At 31.1% G+C, this 24,169-nt stretch overlaps 1 protein-coding gene across 6 annotated transcripts; it reads left to right on the forward strand.

Annotated features, from left to right (window-relative positions):
• Positions 1-320: 320 nt before the first annotated feature.
• On the forward strand, positions 321-10,020 carry LOC129290776 (uncharacterized). Of its 6 annotated transcripts, none has more exons than XM_054927759.1 (14): positions 321-468; positions 646-765; positions 1,752-1,877; positions 2,206-2,244; positions 2,382-2,474; positions 2,554-2,670; positions 3,627-3,722; positions 4,028-4,141; positions 4,493-4,546; positions 4,742-4,789; positions 5,573-5,723; positions 6,284-6,449; positions 7,242-7,311; positions 7,711-8,274. In XM_054927759.1, exons 3-14 carry the CDS (start codon positions 1,812-1,814, stop codon positions 7,957-7,959), a joined length of 1,263 nt encoding a protein of 420 aa, XP_054783734.1. In that variant the 5' UTR covers positions 321-468; positions 646-765; positions 1,752-1,811; the 3' UTR covers positions 7,960-8,274. The 6 variants fall into 6 exon arrangements, 5 of the variants coding, with proteins under 5 accessions (XP_054783734.1, XP_054783733.1, XP_054783735.1 ...); XM_054927758.1 differs by having other exon boundaries at positions 333-488; XM_054927760.1 differs by lacking the exon at positions 321-468 and adding an exon at positions 8,987-10,020 and having other exon boundaries at positions 506-765; positions 7,711-7,986.
• The last annotated feature ends 14,149 nt before the right edge of the window (positions 10,021-24,169 follow it).

The following is a 24,169-nucleotide window of genomic DNA, read 5'->3' on the forward strand; positions in this document are numbered from 1 at the left end:
GGATTCCACAGTTTTATGGGATAATAACATTTAAAGTCCTCTCAAATACACAATAAGAGTATATTAGTTTTACATCATATATTAATTTTTAAAAACATATGTATATTATTATTAAAAATTAAACCTTAATTTATATTTTTTGTTAGAATTTTTTCCAAAAATTTAACAAGTTAAAATTTAATTTTTAATAATATATATCTATTTTTTATACAACAGTATTTGATGCAAAATTAATAAATTTTTGTTGTAATAACTGTGTTTTTGTGAGAGTCTTAAATGGCATTCGCCCTGATTTTCCTCCTATTTTCGGGTCTTCTAGGTCCTAGCCATTCCCTCCCTATGCCCTGGGAAGTAGGAAGTGAAGATGACGGGCAAAGTAATCTCACCGCAGTAAAACGTGAATGTTCCAATTCCTGCGAAGCTCTGGACCATGGTGATTCTTCTTTAACACAAACGACGGCGAAGCGGGTAACTAATTTAAGGAGCGGGTAACTAATTTGAGTCTTCTTCGAACCACAATTTTCTCGTTAACGACAATGCAAGCAACATGCTTTGTCATTAACGTTACCTTTGACATTCCCTCCTTCTAGTAATATCATGAAGCCTCCTTCGCGCCCAACTAAATTCCCATAATTCTGGTCTCAGATCTGACTTGAGGAGCAGGACACAGCAAATACTCACATGTCTCCAATCATTTGAGCGCACCAAGTGGTGATCGATCTGAACTTTAGCTTCATTGCTTCCTCTTGTGGGAGTTGATCCTTGGTAACTTATCTTTTCCTGGATTGTTCTTGATGCACTGTGCTTGCCTGTCAGCTGTCAGTTGTTGATATTTCAAGAGATGATAGAGCTATTTGCATGTTGGGTGATTGAAAAATTTGGATCTTGATGCCTTCTGATCTGATACATGGGCTCTTATGTTTCTGTTGTTGTTCCTTGTGCCGGAATTGTGTTGGCTGAATTTTTTTTTTTCATTTACATGTGGATTTATTTTCTGTGAAGCTTAAATTTTTGAAGAATTGGCAATAAAGTTGCTCCAATTATGTGACGTGGCATTTCAAAATTTCAACTTTTTTCGGGTTTTACATTCTGTTGAGGGAACACAAAATGGGTTGAGGTTGTTGGATTTTACTTAAGGGGTCCTCTGTTTCCATTCTTTTGAGTTCTGGACTTCTAGGAAATGTAAAGTAAAGCAACTCGCTTGATGAAGTTATATGAAGGGAATCTTCACCTTTTTCTATGTTCAGAAGTTCGAGCCATCTTGATTTCTTTGTATCTCTCAACTTGTTGTGCCGAGCAGCAACAAAAGAATCATAAAGATCCCTCCTTAGTCCTAGAACTCTGTGAGGTTTAGTTTGGAAATTGAACAATTTCGTTCCTTACCCATTTGGGAAGCCAGCATTCTTGAATTCACTAGTTTTTGTCTTCTCAGTGAGTACAACTTTGAGTTCACAGATTGTCTTGTAGCGCATCAGTCTCCATATTAACTTCCACTCATATGTATTGTAATCCTTGCCTCTTTGCCCTCAAGGAGAACAGCCAATGATTTTGAGTGTAACATTTAAAGGAAGATTTTGGTAAGTTTCATTGGTCTACTTCAAGTTTAGCTAAAAAACGTGAGCTTTTCTTGTGATTGTTCTTGTGCTATATTTATGGGCACAATATAATCCTTCATGCTTGTCAATCATTTGGTATTCAAACAATCTTTGATGAGCTTTAAAGCATTTCAATTTCTGTTCATTTTGTTTCAGAAACAAGCAAGCTCAACAAATTTGTCTAATAAGACTGTCGAAAAACAGAGTTCTCACAGAATGAAGGGTTTAATCTCACCAATTGAAAGTGCCATGCCATCTCCTCTTTTTCTATGGAGGTTTAAGGTTTGTTAATGTACTCATTAATTTGTCTGCCTTTTGTTCAAGCCTTATATACCAAGAACTTTCTGCATTATATTTAATCTCCAAATTTGCATTTGTTGCAACCTCTATACTTGACTCCAGTGTTCCTTGGTCATGTTAGATGGGCTCAATCTCAACCTTATGGAAGAGAAGTATAACCAACTCACTTTTGGACTAATATTAATTTGTTGACTTTTTTTGGTCAAATTGATTTTATTTACTTGTATGTTGATATTGGATACCTTGCTTTAAAAAAATTGTAGTTTTCTAACTCCTATGGTTTCTAAACCTTGCTGATTGATTTTCTCAGGTGCTACTCTTTCTAATGTGGGGCTTTATTTGTTGCAAGGTTAGAGTATGCCTTTTTGCTTTTGTAATATTATTGGTCTCCATGGATGCCAATGATTTGCTCTTGTGAAAAATTCCACTATTACTACTATACTTATTTATGGCCTAATACTTATCTAGTTTCTACCTTTGCATCAGGTTGGATGGGATTCTGTCATGAGAATGGATACAAATTTGCAAAATCTTTTTATATATGAGGCATTTTTGTATTATAACCCCCTTCTTCTTGTGGTGAGTTGAAATTTATTGTCCTGTATATGTTGTTTATTCAAAATATTGGACCTGATAAATTTAGTTGTTATTATTACAGACTATGATGGTCTGGCTTTGGGGAGTGAACTTGTGGATTTTTTCACAGTCCAGTGTAACCTATGCAAAAGTTTTTGATCTTGATCAAAACCATCTTACTCACAACGAAATATGGAAGGTACTCACAACCATCTTACTCACTTGTGAATATATTATATCAATGCAAGGCCAAATACTTTAAGAAATCAGATAATTCTTCTCTTAAGTTCCATTTTCACCATAGCATATGCATTTACCTTGTGAATTGTGACACATACTGATTGCTCAATCTTATATCTTCTTTAAAATAATAGTAAAGGCATCCTTTTTCATAACAAGATGCTAAGCCAATCCTATATCATATAGATTGATGTTGCCTCATGGTTATGTGTGTATAAATGGGATAGTACAGCCTTAAATTTATTCTTTGCATGTTCGTTCTGCTCTCTTTTCATTCATATGCCAACGTTTGGTTTTTATCTTAATTTGTTTAATACATAGTCCATATAATGCTTGTCTCTAGGTTTAGCAATAAGCAATATTTTTTTAGCTATCATTTGACAATATTGTTTTGGCCGCTTCTTAAAAGTTATTTCATGCTGATTGCTTTAAAACTATGATTAAGGAGTTATTAACATTATAGAAGTAACATACTTGAAATGAATTTCAAACGGCAGTGATATCTTTATTTGAAATATTGTTAGTAAAAGGAGAAAACATAATCTTTGATCCCTATAGTTTTATCGGGTATTGCTTTTAGTCCCTGTAGTTTTTTTCTACTATTTTCAGTCCTTATAAGAACTAAAAATGGTGAAAAAACTGAAACTATAAGGACCTGAAAAACAAACATTACTCAATCTTTCTGAAATTATAGGGACTAAAAACATTGAAAAAAAAACTATAAGGATTAAAAGTAAAACTTGATAAAACTATAGGGATTGATGATTGTGTTTTAAAATGAGAGAGAGAGAGAGATAACTAAAATTCTGATGTTATGCCAATAGTATGATTTATTTTTAACCCCGTTAGAATGCTAGTGCTATGGAAATATTATCTTGTTTCGACATTTGCTGTTACTCTTTATGTTACTTGCAGTGTAGTACATGGATGACAATCATTGTCCCGACTAGCATGACTGCTTATCTCTATCTATATTCTCATGGGGAAGTATCATTGGCTGCTTCACAACCAGTGTAATATCTGCTCTGTCTTTTGTTTTGCTTGTATCTTTCTCTCTTTTACTCCCTCAGCAAATTGAATTAGATTTTTACTTAGATATTGCATTTATTTGCCTGTTTCAGTCAGTCAGTCTGCATTTTCTTTCTTTCTCATAGATGATAAGATATAAATGCTTTTTTTTTTCCTTTACTTTTATATTGATTTTGGGCACTTATTAGTTATTATTTTGAAAAAAATCAAACGTGTTAGTTAATTTTTGAAGTAGCAAGAAGTAATTTTCCTATGATATGTTCTGACTTTCTTATACACATTTGCAGGTGCTTCTTTACATCTTTGTTGCAATAGTGTTGATCTTTCCCTTTGATATTTTTTATTTGTCATCTCGTTTCTTCTTCTTAAGGACAATGTGGCGGATTGCTTTCCCTCTACAGGCAAGCTTTTGTATTAATTTTTACTTCTACAGTTAGGTTCTTAGATTGTGTTACAGCCTACCTGTCAAATAAGTAACAAACTTTCATGGTCGGTCGTTGCATTTGCCCATGTTGGTAGAATACAGAATTTTGAGTGTTTATCTACTCTTTGTTCCTCTTATAAAGCGTCTGCGAGATCCCTTGCTGGATTTCTGATTTCTTAGTTTCTTAATGTGAAGTTCTCATTCAAATGACCCATACATTGTTTAATGGGTTTGATATCTTACATTGTAATTAATTTTATGTATTCTTTATTTCATTTTTGTAATGCATATCTTTACAGATAATGATCTTTTCAATTTCTCCATGCAGCCAATAACATTTCCTGACTTTTTCTTGGCTGATATTTTCACTTCCATGGCAAAGGTATAATAAATAACATATTAGTTACTTTCTTGGTGCTTTTCCCTTTTCAGTTCACAATGTGTGCTATATCTCAAATGTCACCATACTTCAATTTTAAGTGCTTAGAGATTGTAAATTTACTTTCTTTCTTTTTTTTTGGTCTCTCCTGATGCCTTTTATGTTAATGAATGGGAGGAAAACCTTATTTTCTTACAGGTATTTTCAGATTTGGAGCGCTCATTTTGTAGAATGGTTAACAAACAGGTAATTAATATATGCTTTAAACTGAATAAGTTATTTTATGTTTGTTCTTGTGGTCTCTTGAGTTGAATCTGTCTTTTAGGTTGATTTACTGTTGTTAGTCCCAGTATCCATTCCACATGTGTGACACATCATCTATGATATATCCACCATTTTATTTGATTGCAGTAGTCTGAAATTTGAACACAACTAATTACATCATTTTCAAGCAAAAATGCACATTTTACATGTGTGTTTTTTATTTATCATTTATCCTCCCTCTCTTCGTACTGGCATTTATAACTCTGATATAATCAGTGGCAAGCTGAGTGATATATAATTATTAGTTGTCAACCATACTGTTGATGAAAAACCTATTTCAACTCAAAAGCTTAAGCTATTTAGTGAAGGCCTTTAGATGGTTTTATTATAATATCAAACACAGTGCACTAGCTCAATGGAGAGCTTTTTGAACTGAAAGTGTGGTTAACCACTATCGTAGCATGAAACTCCTGAGTGCTATGGGCCTAATGCAAATTAGCCGATAAGAGTGGTCGGAAATTTTGGAAGGTACACTAATTGTGGAGTTTGAAAGTTAAAAATTGATTTATTTATTTTTTAATTCTTCTCGCTGGTTGTGATCTTCATTTGCTTTCAGCAATCTATACAAAATATAGTGTTTGCTAATGACACACAATTTCTTTCTAGATGTTAGCATTATTGAAATCGTACTGTTTATGGGATGTTATTTCTACCCTAAAGAAGAACTTGATTCCTCGAATTTGAACTTTTTTTATTGATGTTCAGGTGGCTACAATTGCATGGCTTGAAGCTGATTCTGTTTGTGGTAGCCATTCAATTGCTATACCGATGGTACTTGTGCTCCCTTATCTCTGGCGTTTATTGCAATGTCTTCGACAGTTCAAAGATACCAAGGAAAGAACATGCCTTTTTAATGGTAATAGCTCTTGATCACCTTTTCCCTTGTGCCCATAACTCGTTAGCATAATATTTCCTGGCTATGCTTTCTTCCCTTCTTCTTTCTTCTATCAATTTACCTTGGATTTTTTTAAAGCTATAAAGATTTGGTTCAAAGCAAGAGTAAAGACTTCCTTGGCTTTTAAAACTCTATGTTTTCCGAGATGAAATAAAAATTTTCATTGGTGCGTATACTAGCTTTTAATGGAACATTTTTGGCTTCCCCTTATCCTTTTGGCTCCTTGTATATTTTGTATTCACTTCTGCGTTTAATGCTGATTTTTTATGGATATCATCTTGCCAAGTCTTCCGGACAAGGAACTTTATTTTATATTCATTGAGTGAGGTATTTTTCTCGTTTATAAGATTCTCTACTGTTTTGTGTATAGAATTTTATTATTACTTGCACATTTTTATCTATTTCTGCAATAATAGCACATAGTTCGATCTTGAATCTTTTGGTTTCCATTTAGAACAATGGTTGTAACTTTGGTGTTTCCATCATACTATTCTTCTAACTCCCACAAAATGTGTTTTCAGCATTGAAATATTCAACAGCATTCCCAGTGATTTTTCTTTCAGCCCTTAAATATCATGTGTTCCCTGAGAAGTGGGCATCTCTTTATCGGCCGCTTTGGCTTCTCTCGAGTGTTGTTAATTCGCTCTATTCATTCTACTGGGATATCACTCGAGATTGGGATTTAAGGTACCTCACATATAATCTTTACTTTCAGACTAAGAGGCTAAGAGCAGCAAACCTTGCAATTCTCGAAGATTTATAAACGGCACACCTAATAAACAAATTCAATTTCCTTGACTTTCAAGATAACACGTGTTCACCAATAAAGCTGACTAAAAGATTTAAAAATGCCACACCTAACAAACAAATTCAATTTTCTTGACTTTCAAGATAACACGTGTGTTAGCCAATGAAGCTGATGGTTAGGTGCCCAGCCCCCTGTTTGTAAACCCTTGCTTTGAATTAATTTGCTTAATTTTTCCTGTTCTTGTTTCTCTACTCCTCAAGTCTTTGAATTTTTTCTCTTGGTATATCTAGAGAGTGGGTTGTTAGTAGAGCACATTAACATTGTGTAACTGACCTCAACTACTGGGATAAGACTTCTTGTTGTTATTGTTGTTTCTGTCTTAGTTTTCAATCTACGTTTAACTTACATTGAGGAAGTGAAGGGTGGCTTATCCAAGCTATATGCCGGAAGTTGGTTTGAAAAATATGGTATAAGATTTAGATTAAGTTCTTTTAATACTTGATATTAAGTTCTTTTTTTTTTAAATGTAAAATACATTCATGTTTTATGTTTAGGTGTGCCCTATTGATTCCTTGAACAAGGTTTTGCCACGTGCCATGATTCCATTGACGAACTAGTGGCTAGATTGCAATCACTTGAAAATTGCCCCTGAATATATCACATTTCATTTCATGTTAAAATTCACTCTGGTTCACAAGCTATATTGAGAGAGTATTTTCCTTGTTTTACAGTAACTTTTCTCGCATATTCAAGTTCAACAAACCAAGTCTGGTTTCCAACCTGTTTTATGGGAGAAAATGGGTAAGAATCAGATCCATTTAGTTTCGACGGATTAGAAGGTCATGAGTGTATTTGGCCCAACTTGGCTTGAACCCGCCTATGGACCCTCTCAATTTTAGGTGGGAAAATCATTATTATCATTTTGGGTATATTTTGACCGTCATGTTGATCTGGGATCTTGATATCTATTTGGAATAATTTTTATTTTAAATGGAAGAAGAAATTTAGTCCATTTGCATTGGCTAGTATGGTAGGACCAAGAATTGGATAAAAGAGTCATGTTAGATGAAGAGAATCTGAACTCCTTAACTCCTTAACTAAGAGTCATATCAAAAGTTTGGTAGGGTTTGACCTGGCTTGCAATCTGGTATGGCTAGGAGACACCCTCTCATTCTCGCAGGTCTTTTTTCAAACTTGCAGATATACTTTTGGGTAATTGGAAGCAACTTCCTCCTGCGCTGCTCCTGGACATATAAACTGTCTGCCCATCTCCGCCACAACTACCTGACAGTGTTTACAGTTACTGCTCTGGAGATGTTCCGGCGATTCCAATGGGTGTTTTTCCGTGTTGAAAATGAGTGGAATAAGATGACTCGATCCGGTGTTCAACTTACGGAAATCCCAAGGGAAGAGGAGAAGTTGCTCGGCTCTGACAATCATCAAGTATAGGCTCCACGTTTTGTCTGCATTTTCATGGTAACATTTTCCTTAGATACAGCACCACCCCATTTTTTCCTTCTAGGCTCCAGCGTTTGAGGCTCCCATGATTTGATGAGTAGAGATATAATGTGTTTGCATTAAAAAAATTATAATTGAAGTTAGGATTCAACTAAGGTTAACAAATTGAAGTTAGAAAAAAAATCAGTTAATGTAATATGATTTATGTTTGGATGTTTTTTTTTTTCAAAAGTCAGTTAAATAAACTGAAATTCATTTGGATGATTTAATTCAAAAGCCAATTGAGATGTTTAATGGCAGAAATAAGCACGAATTTTTTTATCTTAAATATTAAATCTTGGATAAGCCTATTTATATTTTTTGACTAACTAATAAGTAAAAAATATTAAACTTAAAATCACAACTAATAAGTAAAATATCTTAAATATTCAATCATGAAAACATAAAATAAATTTATATTTAATTGATATGATTTACAAGTTAATCTCTAATTATATCACAAAAATACTGCATCTGTCTTGACGATTTGGGTAGATTTGACAAGGCTACCTCACCAATATTAGTATCTTCTTGAATGTCAAAGTTAATTTACTTGCAAATCTCAGGCCTTTATATTTAAATTTTTCATAGAGGGAATTTTCTTTTAAGGAGGCAAATATGTTTATAATTTGCCTCCTTATATCTACAAGATCAAACCAGACTAACATTAAAAAACAGATTTTGGAATCCTTAAACTTTAAAAGAATAAATTAAAAAAATAAATATCTAATACAGTACATTAAAAACATGACATGCCTATGCCCATCCACGTCTTTCTCTTATACTTAAAATACGCAGCTGGAATTATAGAGACACGAGCTTGATCACATGCTTCTATCACAAGTTATCACAAGGATGAAACTACCAGTTTTTTTGCCCAATTATATTTTTTAATATATTGTGAGAAGATTTCCTTTTTAAAAAAAAAAATTGTTCGGCTAAGATCATATTATTTGATTGTACTTGAAAACAAAATGAGATATTAAGGCAGGCCCTGCAACATCAAAAAAAGGAGCAGGTGGCAATCCTACTGAGCGCTCTGGATTCAAAATCACTGAGCTTGATGAGGCAAAAAGAGGATGATCTGATGCAGGCGAAAAAGAAAACTAGAGAGCTAGAGGATTGCTTGAGAAAAGCAGAGATGGAAAGCGAAGCATGGCAGAGACTAGCCAAGGAAAAGGAGGCCATGGTGGTAAGGCTGATGAATAGGGGATGGAAAGTAAAAAATATAACAAGCAGGATAGTAAACAAATGTACATGCATTATATCTTCCTCTAGTCTAAAATAAACAAACAGGGGATGGCAAGTGAAGAGAATAACAAGCACATATCACCAATTATTCAAGTCAAGGAAGAAATAATCTTCAAAGAAGGAACAACAGAGCAGGGACGCGATGGAAACTAGAAAGGATAGTAGAGAGCAAGAGATTGGCCGGAGGTTACTTGGTGCTTCAATACGGTGGAGATTGGTTGCTAGACATCGTCGCCTATGACTAATGAAAGGAAGCAAATCTGAGGTGTGGAGAGTTATGCGCAACACAGATTGGGAGTTGTGTGTTTCGATCTGAGGTGTGTGTTTTGAACTAGATTGGGAGGTCATGGGATAATAAAAGCAACATGCACAAGAAGCAAGCATAGCTCAGGTAGATAGAAGACAAGAGAGAGAAAGCATCAAAATTTAAAATGAATTTAATGCTTCCAATGGGCAGTAACATTAACGCTAAGGAGAGAAAAGCCGAATTAGTGGGCTTCTTAATTAACTCGCATTTACATGCTAACTGAGGTTGAAAAATTATGCTAATTCAAATAAGATTTTTTTTTTTTAATATTTTGCATCTTAACCTCAGTTTCACCCATTCTAACTGAGGTTAGAATGTAATTCAAACATACACATAATATATGTAGGCTCGTTATCATAAATTAGATATCAATTTTGTTGCCAGTGAGCGTTACTTTGGTGAAAATATATTTTTAATTTCAATTTTAGTATATGAAGTTTAAATCATCCAAAATACTAGCAGGTTGTATTTTTTGACATCTTGTATGTAATAAACTTGCATTGTGTAATCTATATAACCGACCTCACTTAGTAAAATAAAGCTTATTATTGTTGTTGTTGTATGCAATAAACTTGTATTACAGAGGCTGGCTCTAAAAACTTGTGTTATAAAGATTAATATTTGGTTTATTCAAGAACTCGTAAGCTCATATTAATATCCTTAATATGTGATCAACTCCAGTGGCCTCTTGATCCAGTGGCACATGTATTTGCAGGTTCTAACCATTTAAGCGTATGATGTAACTAGGTGATGCGTTAAAATATCTCAGGAAATCTCCCATAATATCTTCATATTTGAGCTGATTTGATGAGATTTTATAATGAAGGCCACTAGTCCACTTACATGCTATTTGAATGGATGCCTCGAGAGTAAATCTCTTGGGAACAAATCAGACTTTTCATTGTTTAAACTTCAAACACAACCAGCAGTGAAAGTTAGGCCTGAAAGTTCGTCTTATTTTGTCTTCTTCTTGGCAAATATTAGGCCTTAATTTAGGTTCCAATTGAGGACCTTCCTACTTCCAGAGTCACGTTTAAACATTACTCTAATGCTATGGTTGGGTTCCACCGAGTAAAGGAGACTCAGCGTGTTTTTAGAGTAATAAGCAAAACGTTCCAAAATAAATAAAGCAAGGGTAGGTTCAAATTTTTATCCTTCGTCATACTTAACGTTTATGTGCCAAATGGTCTAAAGTAGGTATTTTAAGATAAGAAAATACAGTAAATTTAATATACATAAATAGATGGGACTTTCACTTTCCAATTTACCTTTTTTTTTGCGAATTAATTTCTTAATTGAAATTTTTATATTTGTTAATATCTTCCCCGTATTAATTATGTATTTATTTTTAATGAACTTAACAATCAAATAATTATATTTATTTATCACGATCTTCATTTTGAGTTTAAATTTGATAAGCCCCATTTGAATCATGCGCAGGAAACTTTCATAGAGTTCAAGTCAATTCTTCATCATATTACATTTTTATTGGTAAAAATGGATCAATTAACAACAAAATGATTATTTTGAATAAATCTTGAAATTTTTCGGAGATTCATTATCAATTTTTACATATTTAAAAAGATTGCTTGCGCATAACATAACCAGAAATTCAAAAGGTTAAGTGCGACTTGGCGGAAAATGAAATCGAAGAGTACAATCCAACTTTCTGAACACAATTGGATTACATCTTATTTTTTCTTTCTGGTGACACTTTTTCGTTCACTAATCTCGTCGAAGCAGCATGACTCCGCTTAGTGGCCATATATATATATATATATATATATAACACTTCCAAAGATTATTTGAACAATCTAAATCGTGGGAAAAAGTGTGACCATTTGCATTTTAATTATTTATTAATTCAGATTCGGATAACTTCGCCTAGAAAGTTGAATATTTGATGTGGACAGATAAGGGTGTTAATAATGACAAGTTACTTCAAACAACCCGTTCATGCCCAATACTATTTCAGTGTCAGGCCTAAAAAACAGGAGATTTTTTTTTTAATAAAAAGGTTTTTAGACCCGATTTTATAATTCTTTTTAAGACAGGTCTAAGCTTGGGTTAACATTTTTAGACTCTATATTTTTCCTTTTTTTTCAGTTAACATGTGATTGAAATTGTTAAAAAGTTGATTTGATACAACTGCTAATATTATATATTGCAAAACAATATGTTTGATTTTTTTATTTTAATTTTTGAATTAATATATGAAAATGATATAATTTGTTAAATTGTGTGTTTCTACCTGTAATTAGAAATTTAAATGAAAAATAAAAAACTATGCAAACTTAAGCCAAAATATAAGTCCTATCAAATGAGGCCCAAATTTTAAAAATATTATCAATTTAAAATATATGCGCTCATGACTTAAGTCTTTAATGAGTGAGTTCTTAATGGTCATGATCTCAAATTATCTAAAGTCAAGAATAAAAGTCAAGCTTGAGATCTTATTTAAATAAAGATTCAAATTTAAAAAATGAGGAATTTTTAGGTAATAAGACTTTTGGACTCGAACCTTGATAAGCCTTGAAAAAAAGCTCGGATTTGGGTGGCCTTCCAAGCTATGTTCTATTTTTTTTTATTTTACCTTGAAACACACCATTTGTCAAATATGAAAAAAACCCTAGCATTCGACCATTCTAAATTTCTAGCTCTCTTTGTCTCTTGGCTCAACTTTTCACTATCACCTTTGTCTTTCCTTTAGTCATCTCACCTCTTCCTCTCACCACTATGTTCACCCTCTGGTTCTCTTTGTCCCATAACTCATCTCTTGACTTAGTTTCTCAACTTAGTGTTTTATTATTGTGACATTTTAGTTCTCTTTCTATCATATAATTCCTCTTTTGACATAGACTTTTTTTTTTTAGGCTATGAATTTTTGAGATTTTAATTTAATTTGAAAATTTTGATTCTCATTTTATTTCGTAAGGCTTATATCGATATCCTTTCTATATTTTGTTTTTAAAACTTTGTTGTGAATTTTAATAACATCAACTAACATGTAGTTAGACTTTTGAATATTTTACTTATTTTTTAGATGACTTTAGATCTTAATTTATTTTATGTTAAGTTTTAAAATTACATTATAATGCTAAATTACATTATTTTCTAAAAAATAATATTAAATTTTTTAAAATTAAGTTTTTAAGTTCGACCTCAAAAAAGGTATCGAGTTTTTAAAATTTGGTCAAAAATTGAAAATCAGGATTTTAGGACCCGCGCCCACTCTCCCAAGGGCTATCTATCATTAACAACTCTAGTTATAATAGGTAGTGAAGGGGGGACAGTTATTTGGTGTGCGGCCCGACACAGATATTTTAAAGATCAGATTGAAAATTAGTGTTTAAAAATGATAAATAGCGATTACAAACTCAAGCTTTTATGGGTTAGGCGTATTAAAGTTTAATTTTGAAAGGCTAGGATAAGCCGCCTTTTTTCCCATGTTAATGCTAAATAAATTCAATTTTTCGAAAAAAAAATTAAAGTCTATAGTATAAATTTATAACTCAGACGGTAGATTCGTCATGTTGTTTGAGAATAAATTTTATTTATTCAATTTACCAAAAAAATTATTTATTTAATATAATTATGTTTTTTCATTGTTTATATGCTGAAAAAAATTTGAATTATTTATCTTTTAAAGAATTACAACTTGGACTTTAAATTATGATAAGTTACATATTACTCTTTGATTCTATTTATAAAACACTTTCTTAAAGTAATTTTTAATTTAAAATATATGACACTTTATAATAATTAAATTACTTTTTTAAATTTTATCTTTTTTTGATTAGTATGAATGTATTTAATGTAGTTATATCATTATTTAAAATTAAAAGTAAAAAATAAAATTACACATAATTTTTTTATGATATAAAAAATTAACTTTTTTTAATGTGTTTGTAAAGTATCTTATAATAAAGACAGAGAGAGTATATTTGTACGTTTATTAATTTTATATTTAAAAAGTTGGAAAAAAAATGTAGGATCACGAGCCAACCTTAAACGCTGAAAAGCGAAACTTCCAAAAATCGTCAATTGTCATGAATAAAGTAGACCAGGCAAAAAGTATAATCATTTTATGGATAGATGAAAATGGATCTTGCTGCTTTTAGTAAATCAGAATTAGAATCCTTTAAAGAAAGTGTCCTCTCACGTGTTGACACCGAAATGTTTACTTTTGGCACTTTTCATTCGCGTTGGATCATTACGCTCAAGTGAAAACTGAAAAAATGTTGGTACTTTATATAAAATAAAATAAAATAAAATAATTAAATTTTGAGATTCTTTATTTTGCACAAAACTTAATACACAAATTATAAAGCCACAATATTCCCAACTTTTAAAAGGGAAATTTGAATTCTTTAGGCAATAAAAAGAATAAATTAACATCTTAAAATATCAAAAAGGTCAAGGTGCACTTTGGCTCAAGTATTTTTGGAGCAGTTGAGTCTCCTAACAAAATTCATGGTAAAATGCTACCCAGCAATATTTTTAAAAGTGGTGCAGTGTTACCTCTTTTTAATAGTAAGTGTTAAATCGATTATTTATTATATAGGTCAAGAATTTTTTTTTAATTACCTAACTTTGACTATTAAATTAGGACACCATTGCACTTGTTTTGAAAGATTAAGAGCTATATTAATCTATAATTTTTTAAAGTAATCAGCTTCTTTGAAAATACTCCTAGACCAAAAATATATTTAATTCAAGAAGTTCTTACTGATATAAAAATATCACAAACAATAATTAAACTATCCTAATTTCGATATATTTATTGGTGCAAACTTTAAAAACAAAAGCTACAACTTTTAAGAAAAAGCCCCATGGTGGATAAGAAAGATCACACGGGACTAATTCAGATAATAGAAATGTGAATAGACTATAGAGGTTAAACTTTCAATCAATTTCAAAATAAAAATCATAGAGCACATGAAAAGATACCTGCAACAATGCATAAGATTTTGGCACTAGCTTATCGCCTTCTACATCATTGTCTATGAAACCTAGCCTCCAGAGATAGCTAGGCATGCTGATTCATCATAATTGGTGTCCTCTGTAGATTACTATATTCTTTCTTCCTTCCTTTCTTTTTTTTTTTTTAAATTAAAGTTTAGCTAAATTGAGTTTAAAGTTTACTAAAATTATGTTTAAAAAAATACTTACAAAAATATTTATAAATTATTCATTTATAAATTTTTTGGATCAATAATAGATTTTAATCTTATAACTTTATCAATTATAATCTAAATATTTATTAATTAGATCAAGTTTTATTACTGATGTATAAAAAAAAAAAGTTTTGTTACTGATTATATTCTCTTTGAGACAAGGAATATGCCACTCTTGAAATTTTCAGCAAATTTTAATTTTGAGACAAATCATTAACAAGAAAGAATCGCAATCTCTTCTTGGTTTTTCCGTTTTTAGAGCTTGGGCAGCAACTGTGTTGATTCGATGTTCATTCTTCATTGTAATCAGTAATCACGGCGACGTTGTACGATGTTTTTATTTGAGATAAGATGTGAATCTTCTAATTCTATTCATCTTGAGATATAATTCCTCTATTTCTAAAAAAAAATTATATCATACGATTTAAAAAAATTAATTAATCATAATAATTATATTTAAAAATAAAAAAATTAAGCTAAAATATTTTATATTAATCAATATAAATGTGCATTAATTATTTCTCGTTAATATAAATTATAAGAAATAATTTAAAAAATATGTAATAAATATTTATTAAAATATATGATTTTACTTATATAAAAAACAAGTAATAAGTGATAGTTTTTTTTATAAATAAAAATGAAGTAGTAACATTTGTTGACATGCAAAAGCAAACATTAGATATTTGGAAGTAGAGCCGGTAATTTGGGCCGAGCCCGACGGGCCAGCCCGAATCCGCCCAAAAATTTCGGGCCAAGCCCAAAAAAATTATTTTTTATTGTTCGGGCCTATTCGGGCCGCCTGAATAGGCCCGAGGAAATTCGGGCCAAGCCCGATTGGGTTCGGGCTTGGCTTGAATACCCGAATAAAAAAATAATTTTTTAAAAAAACATATAAAATATGATAAATATTAATTAATTTTTTAAATTTTATATCATTTTATACCAAAATACTATATATATAAATGTTTTAATGTAGTTATTTTTTTAAAAAAAATTAAAATAGTTATATTTCATATTTTTATTATTTTTAATCAATAAAATATCTCAAAATAATATTTAAAATATATTTTAACATTGATTTTAATATTTTAAGACCCAATTTTTGTTAAAAAAAATTTTGAGTCCTATAAATCATTTGCATGTAAAAAAATAATTTTATATTTTTTATAAATTAAGAGAATTAATTTTAAAGTAAAAATAAAATTGAAAATAATTTTAAAAATAAAATTTAGGCATGTACAAATTTCTGACTCTACTACTAGATAAACATAATAAATAGAATAATATTCTTGAATAATTACTTGGTTATTGTCCATGCTAAATTTGGTTAAAAATTAAGAGTAAACTAGAGTAAGAATCCCTTTTATATAAGAGTTAAACAATATAAAAAGTTAAAGAAAAATAATTTTAAAAAAAATAATATTTTACTCATAATTAAATAATTTTTTATATAATATAATGATGACAATTTTTTTATATTCATAAAAATGAAAAGTATAATTTACCTAAAAGTTATTTAAAACTTTGAACTAATTGAAATAATAATTTTAAGTTAGTAGTCTAACTGTGATTGAATTGGGATCAGCTTAATCATAATTAAAATAATATAATTTAATTAAAATATATAAAATATTTATATATGACTATGATAAGAGTAATATTTAAACAATTAAGACATTAATTTACAAGTAAAGGAAACATTTATAAATAAATTATACATAATACAACGAAATAATAACAGAGCTACTTAAATACAAATTGATAAATTATTTTTTATTTTATTCTTTTAAAATTAAGATAATATTTTACGATTAATAGAATTATTTAAAAATTAAAATTGGTTCAAAAAATACAGAAAAAATATTTTTAAAAAATTTCGGGTATTCGGGCCAGCTCGAAGCCCGAAGGTGTTAGGGCCGGGCTTGACTATATGGGCTTTTTAGAAGGGGTAGGATGCTTTAAGCCCGATCCGAATAAGCTCGGCCCACTCGAATTACCGGCTCTATTTGGAAGATAAATGGGAGGCTGGAATTCTTAAAATATTTTAACTTTCATTAAAAATATGTGATGCAAGAAAATTATAGGTGCGAATCTAGAAATCCTCATACTAGGGCCATAATTAGAATTTTATTTAAAAGTAGGGGGCTAAATGTGATTCAGCATTTTTTATCAACCAAAATTTACCTACTCCCAAAAGAAACTTTGTAATATGGGAGGTGATAGTTCCTGTGCAGCCTTGGTTGGATTAATCATTGATTATATATATATATATATATGCCTGCACAACGATTTGATGCTTTAATTTATGGGAAACATTTTAATAACAACTAGGAAGTAGGGCTACATAAAGAATGAATAAGAAATTATTCTAATTTGATTCAAAATTTAATCTTTTTCATAGAAAGAACTAGCTTACATAACTTGTAATATAGTCTTGTCCAAGTTTTGTCCAAAGTTGAACAAAATCAAACTTTGTCTACAAGATCGGAAGACTAATCATGGTAGTCCATCACCTCCCTATCTCTCTCTCTTTTTCCTTTTGCCTTTATAAGAAATAACAATTTATTTCAACTTGATAAACTCAATTAAGATAATAAAAATATTTATAACTATATAAAATTCATCACAACATTAAAAGTTAATAATAATAAATCCACAACAATATTTCACAATAACACCAAATAATTTAATTACAATCCATGACAATATTCAACAAACTTGAACATGTCTAAACTATATTACAACAATAAGTCAATAACAAACTTCAATCAATTTTTATGTAATCATCTTCTCTAACATCAATATCACTTATTATATCCGTAAAAAAATAAATTATATACACACATATAAAGTGAATGAAGAGAAGAGAGGTAGGAAATAAGGTAATGAACTATGTTCAACAATGTGGTCTCAAGCTTCACATTCAGCTATATTAAAAAATAAAAATAATTATAGTTGTATTTAAACAATTTTATAGGACCAGATTACACCAAGGGGTTTGAACGCTCAATGTAATATCTCAAGAATTAAAGAATTAGACTAAGTTAAGTAAAAGAGAGTAATTAAGTAAATTAGAGTAGTGTATGGCTAGAGAGATCTAATGAGTATGTTTGGTTTTGGTTTTAGCCCTAAATTCGGGCTTGAAGATGAGTCTGGTCACCCGAGCATTAAAAAGGGAGAAAATATGAAGGGAGTGGTTTTATGCTGCAGCATGCAGCACATCTACCATAGCGCACATGTAACCTTCAACGAAGGAGAGGCGTCTCTGTGGTGCCTGATCAAAAATTTATAGAAATAAGTTTGCATCAGTTTGCAATATCAAAAGGAAATGAAGGAGAAAATAAAGAGCATTCACTAAGATCTGCTAGGGTTCAAGTTTAAGGATCTTTGGGGACGTTTTGGAGCCTTTAAATACTAAGAATAAGTCTCCTATGTTTTCTTCCTTCATTCTTCTTCATTTTCTTGAAGAGTTGGGTTAATGTTTGAGTTGAAATAGTGATTTTCAATCTACAATAGCTATGAGTCTGAATCTATTGATTTAAATAGAGTTAATATGAGTTGTTTAGGCTATTTAAATCTAATATTAATGGTTTTACAACTATTTGATTGGTAAGGGCCATTAATGTTTGAAAATTGATTATAATGAAGGTTGTTGGAGGTGTTTAACGATAACCAATGACAGTTTAATGTCTCATTAATGACAATGTGAATTAAGGGAACCTAATGGACTCAATGGTTATGTTTGATAGTGAGAGGTTGTGACTTTAGGTGAGCAGAACAATGAGATAAAGTGTTGAAATTTATCCAAATAAAGATATTAATGATTATCCTTGTAGTTAAATTGTAGGTTAACTAAGTTTAGCACCATTCAAGCTAATTGAAGCTTTGAAAGTTTGTATTTTAAGGGGTAAACCTTTGACCTTTTAAATGTCTAAGATAACTGAAGGAAAGTTTGGTTTATGCTTTTGTGTGTTAATTAATTATTTGTTAAACTGAATTGTCTGAAATTTATTAGGTGTTTGTAAACTCATTGATGAAAATTTTGCATGTTATGTGATGGGTGAAATGCTTGAAACATACAAATGAAATGTATATTAAACATGTATGATGAGGCTTGAGGAAGCATGTATGTGTACTTGAAAATTGATCGAGATGTGTGGATTATGATAGAGATGATTTGTGAAAAATATGATATGATGTAATAGTTGTCATTAGTTTTATATACTATGTGTCAATATATGCATGGCATGATCATTTTTTGTGAGAGTTCACCTAGGGAGAGGAGTAGGGTTAAATCCACATGGTAATGGGCGGCTTACGGTTAAAATTGAAAGCTACCCAAACTATCAATCATTAGAATTGAAAGCTATCCAAACTGTCAATCGTTAGAATTGAGAGGTAGTCATTGTTCATTAGTTTACTAGGGACTGTCCTATTTATTCTTCGAGGGACTTAAATATAATTAGCCTCCACTGGTTCATAAGGAAGCTAGATTAGGGGTATGACACTCCATAATTGTTAGTTTTAGAGAAAATTGCATATCACAAGTAAGGTAACTTTGACCAAGTAGCTCCTCACGAGCGAAAGGCTTGGTTAGTTCAAATTTTTAGACGTAGCCCTTAGATAGCCATAGATTTCATGTCAGAAGTATTAAGAGGGATTGATTGTGCATTTTATATTTATCGGCCACATGGTTATTATTATTATGGTTTGATGTGATTTGATAGGGGCATATGGTTGCTAGTATTATGACTCCATATGTGTTTTATTGTTCATGCATGGTGTGAGATGATTTAAGCTTACGTCTAGTCATATGGTTGTTAGTATTATGGTCGTGATAATCTTTGAAAAGAAAATAAAATTTTTAAAAGAATTTTCATTGTCATTTACATTTATAATTAATTAATATACAATTGTATAACCTAGATTGATCTTGGTTACTAAATGGTTGTACTTATCCCCCATTCTTCAATATTTTAGGGCCTAGCTCATCGGATCAGGAATGAGAAAAATGACCAGAGGCTTACAATTTAGAGAAAATCCTACTAGGCCTCATAGTTATATTTATGTGTATTTGTATCGATAATTTTCCAACTAGGATTTTCATATGATTTTTAACTACTTGTACTTGTAAAATTTGATTTGATCGTGTATTTTATGCCATGGGCTATATGTTATATGATTATAAAGTTTAAATTGGGCTAAAATACTAGTACATATAGGGAATTATGTAAACAAATGAATATGGTAATTTATATGTTGATTTATGAGAATTTGGCTCCGTTTTATATTTTTGTGATTTAAAGGATTGCGTGTTGAAAATGTGAATTACATGTGATTGAATGCCTATGGTGTGTTGCATGAGTCTATGATAGCCTATTAAATGTGGTCTAAGGGTTGGTGTGGGCTTTTGATACCTATATTATGAAATGGACTCCCTAATTATGTATTGTTATGATAAAGAAGTAAGTTTTGAAATGGGCATCAAACTTTTGATTGAAAAATAATTTGGTTATGAAATCAATGTCATTAGCTAAATCTAGGAGAAAGCTTTTTATAAACACTTAGATAACCTTAATTGGACATCGGATAGAGAAATGAGGCACATCGAAAGTTTACCTTTAGGTTATCTTATGACAGCAAAGATGTTGTCAAATTTGTGCAATGCGCTGCGATGTGTAACATCCTTGGCTTTTAACTTTAAATCTTTAGTGTCTAATAAGGGGTAAATTAATAAATGTGATCAGCTCAGTGGTACCAATACTGCCTACTTCTTCACTTTGTAAGAGAGGTTATGGGATCAAACCAGGCGAGTGGGCGATATGCCATGCCCTTAGGTAATTCGATCATTGGGAAGGCTTTTGGATGGTTGTACTACCAGTGTATCCTGTCCTGAGTAAATTGGGCTTGAAAGGGTTTTACTCTCCACTTTACCAAGGACACTTAGGGGGTAAACTCTGAGAAGAGGGAGGGCGAACAATAAAATTGATGGACTAATGAATTAATAATATTTTAAGACCATTAATGAGGTTTTTGAGTCATCGGACAACTTTAGAAGATGGCTAGTTTGGAGTTTGTGTGGATTGGCACTAAGAAAGGCCCGAAATCATTTTGAGCCTTACTGTGTCATCTGCCATGGTGAACATGCAAAAAATTGCCTTATTGGTTTTACACACACTAGAAACCAGAAGGATACAAAGAAAGAAAATGGAAAAGGCAATGGAGGAGACTTATGGCTCTGCTAGGGCTTTGTTATCTGGGCTTTTTTGGGCAATACAAGCTAGAGACATCATTGGGTAAGCTTCATTTCCCCCTCTTTCCTTATATTCAAATTTTTAAGGTTGTAGGTTAGGTTTAGACGTTATTTTCTTCTTCCCTTGGCTTTTGACTGAATCCATTAGCTTAGTTAGAGCCTTTGAGAGTTAAATCAAACTTCTAAACTTAGGTTTATGGATTTTATAGTGATTTAGAATTTTTAGTTACGGTTTAAATGAACCTTAAGTGAGAATTGGAAGTAATGTGGGTGAAGAATTGATGTTATCTAAGTATTCAAATATTGAATGGAATTATTAAAGTGTATTAAAAGTGTTAATGGTGTAAAAGGGAGAATTTGAATATAGTGGGTACCCAAGATTAGGCTAAAAAGGAGTTTAATTAGAGTTATAATTGATTATTAATGTTTAATCTTGTAGATTAAACATTGATTGAGCCTTGTTGAGCTAGTAGATTATTGTAGAGTAATCAAATTGCCATGGTAACTTTGTTTATGACAAAAGAGTTAAGGTAATCGGATAATCTAATCCTTTTACTTGTGTATTTGAATTTCTATGAAATTTGTGAAAGTGTATATGTCTATATATATATATATATTATTATGAAAATTATGATTTATATTTGCATGGTTAATATTTTAGAAATTCATATGATATGGTACTGAATTAAATAATTGCCTATGCTTAAAAACTCGTTCTTATGTTATTTACGAAAGATTGTAAAAGTGGATACAATGTGAAATATAAGTACTTGATATATGAGTATGCTTCATGAGTGATATGTATATGACAAAGATGTTATGAGCATAATCATTATAAAAGAATGGGAGTTTACCCCAGAGTTATCGGGGGAATATTTGTTTGGAATCCATATGGTATATTGGCATCGTAGAGGCCCTGATGCTTAGTCTTCTTCTTGTTTAAAAGTCTAAGTACTATATGAGAAAAATTAGGCATATGAAACTTTAGGTATTTGAGGACAGAGGGAATCTGTGGTCCATAATAGGTGAAGGTGCCTTTAGCCAAGGCTGCATCCCATGATTAGTGAGCTTGGGCCGGTCTAGTCACATGGAGTACTTGGTTATAAGGTGAAGAATATTGATCATGCATTGTATGTGTTGTAATATGATATCATGTGTTTGATATGTATTCGATAAATGTTTTATTTGCTACTTTACACTCTCATATGCTATTCTTATGTACTTGTGGATAGATTATATTATTTAGTTACTGAATTATTGACCAATCCTCATGGTTATATTTTATAGATGAAGGCTTCAATAGAGACAAAGAGAATGAAGACATTATCGAGAACTAAAGAAATTGGATTTGTATAGCTCATTTCCTTTTGGTGCATGGTATAATGAACTATTTATAATTATGCCAACTTAAAATTATGCATCGTTTTGGTACACTTATATGAATTTGTGATTTGTGGGTATCTCAGCCTAAGAAGAATGCAATTGTAATGAAATTATTGTAAGAGGTCAAGATATAATTGCAAGTGTGTTATTGTGGTGCTTGTGTGCTTTAATGGCCAAGAGATTGTTATATTTGAATTATTGCCACCCCTTAAATTATTGAGAAATCGAGGTTTTAATGGTCATATTGTGCTTAGATTGTGTGTAATGTTGTATATTTGCTTTATTAGGTGCATTATGATCCAATTGAGCTGGTTTAAGTGGTCTTAAAGTCATTGGCACTTGGTTGGTGAATTTGAACACCCTTGAGCTTGTTTTGAAAAAGAAAAGGGCAATTTTGGGGTTGGGTATCCAACTTTTAAATGATAAAGTGTTTGGTTGTGAAATCGATACCAATAGTTAAGTGGCTTAAAGAGTTACGTGTGGACACTTAAATTACTCAAATCAAACATTGAATGGTAAAACATTGCTCTCTAGAAGTTAGACCTAGAATGCTGTCATGACAGCAAGGTTACACTGTAGCACATTACGCAGTGAGGAACTGATCCCTTCGTGCCCAAATTACCCTCTTTTGATCATTTTATGACTTAATTTATGCTTCTATGCTTCTGTTACTTCATTTTATGTGTTTTAGATTTCAGCTTGAGCTCAACCATCTTTTCAAAAAGGGTTTTCTTGGAATTTCAACTTTTAAACTGTAGTAACGGAATTTAAACATCTTGCTAAAAATGAGCTCATGCTATTAAACATCTTGCTGACGTTTATGAGCTCAACCATCTTCACGTAAGCCACGGCGCATCATGCTATTTTGCTAAAAATGATGTTTTCCAAACTTTTTTTTTTCAAATGCTACGAAACTATTTAGATTCCCATGCTTTCGTGAAGATTTTTTACTCTAATTTTTGATAAATATGTCTATAATTGGAATGTTTTGAATTGTGAAAACTTGGGATCTCGCTCTTAAAATTTTACAAACTTGGTAATTTTTTTGGGAATAATCCCTTGATGATTACCTATAACATGAAATTGATTGTAGTTTAGTGAGGGAGACCTTACACTTAGTCCCTTATCTAGTCCAACCCAAGGATGGAATCTGATCTTTTTAGTCCTTTCAATCCTTTGGGTCAATTTTTCCACATGGTCGAATCGAATTGAGTTTGCTTGAGTTGGATAGGACTACCAAACTTTTCCACAGCCTTACTAAGAAGACACTTCGAAACGTATACATTTACCAAAATGAGATATTTTAACTTCAAAAAAAAAACTATAATGCTGAAAATACAAGAGTTAATTTATTTCACACTCATAATAAAAATAAATCACAAATTTTTTTCAAAATGGCCTTGAAAGTACAAAATAATTTTCGTATCTTTACTTTGAAAATAAGTAAAAAAAGAAGTACATAAATGATTACATAATAGTCATAGATCTAAAATAGACATAGTGGATAAAAAAATTCCCTTGCTTTGTCGAGCCTTAATTTGGTGCTATACTTGCGGATGCACCATTCAGATAAAATATAGACATTTTAGATTGTATTATTTATTCTGTGAATTCTTGAGTTAGCTAATTATTTATTTTATAATTAAGTTAAGTAGTTAGAAGATTGATATATATAAATGTGCAATAATTTTGCATCTTGCGTGCTTCGTGGAAGATGAATGAAATAAAAATGTGCACAGTATTCATTTTGGATATATATATAGCACATCCAAATTGCGTTGGATCAAA

The sequence above is a fragment of the Prosopis cineraria genome, unplaced genomic scaffold (assembly GCF_029017545.1).
Source record: "Prosopis cineraria cultivar Desert tree isolate PC_DT_omini unplaced genomic scaffold, ASM2901754v1 PC13, whole genome shotgun sequence".
Taxonomy (NCBI): Eukaryota; Viridiplantae; Streptophyta; class Magnoliopsida; order Fabales; family Fabaceae; genus Prosopis; species Prosopis cineraria.

What these genes read in the sequence shown, in the direction of transcription:
- LOC129290776 (XM_054927759.1), top strand. Translation starts at nt 1,812, where the DNA reads ATGAAGGGTTTAATCTCACCAATTGAAAGTGCCATGCCATCTCCTCTT. An exon ending in AAGAACATGCCTTTTTAATG is followed by an intron (nt 5,724 to 6,283) that starts GTAATAGCTCTT and finishes ATGTGTTTTCAG; the next exon opens with CATTGAAATATTCAACAGCA. An exon ending in TGTTTTATGGGAGAAAATGG is followed by an intron (nt 7,312 to 7,710) that starts GTAAGAATCAGA and finishes TCAAACTTGCAG; the next exon opens with ATATACTTTTGGGTAATTGG.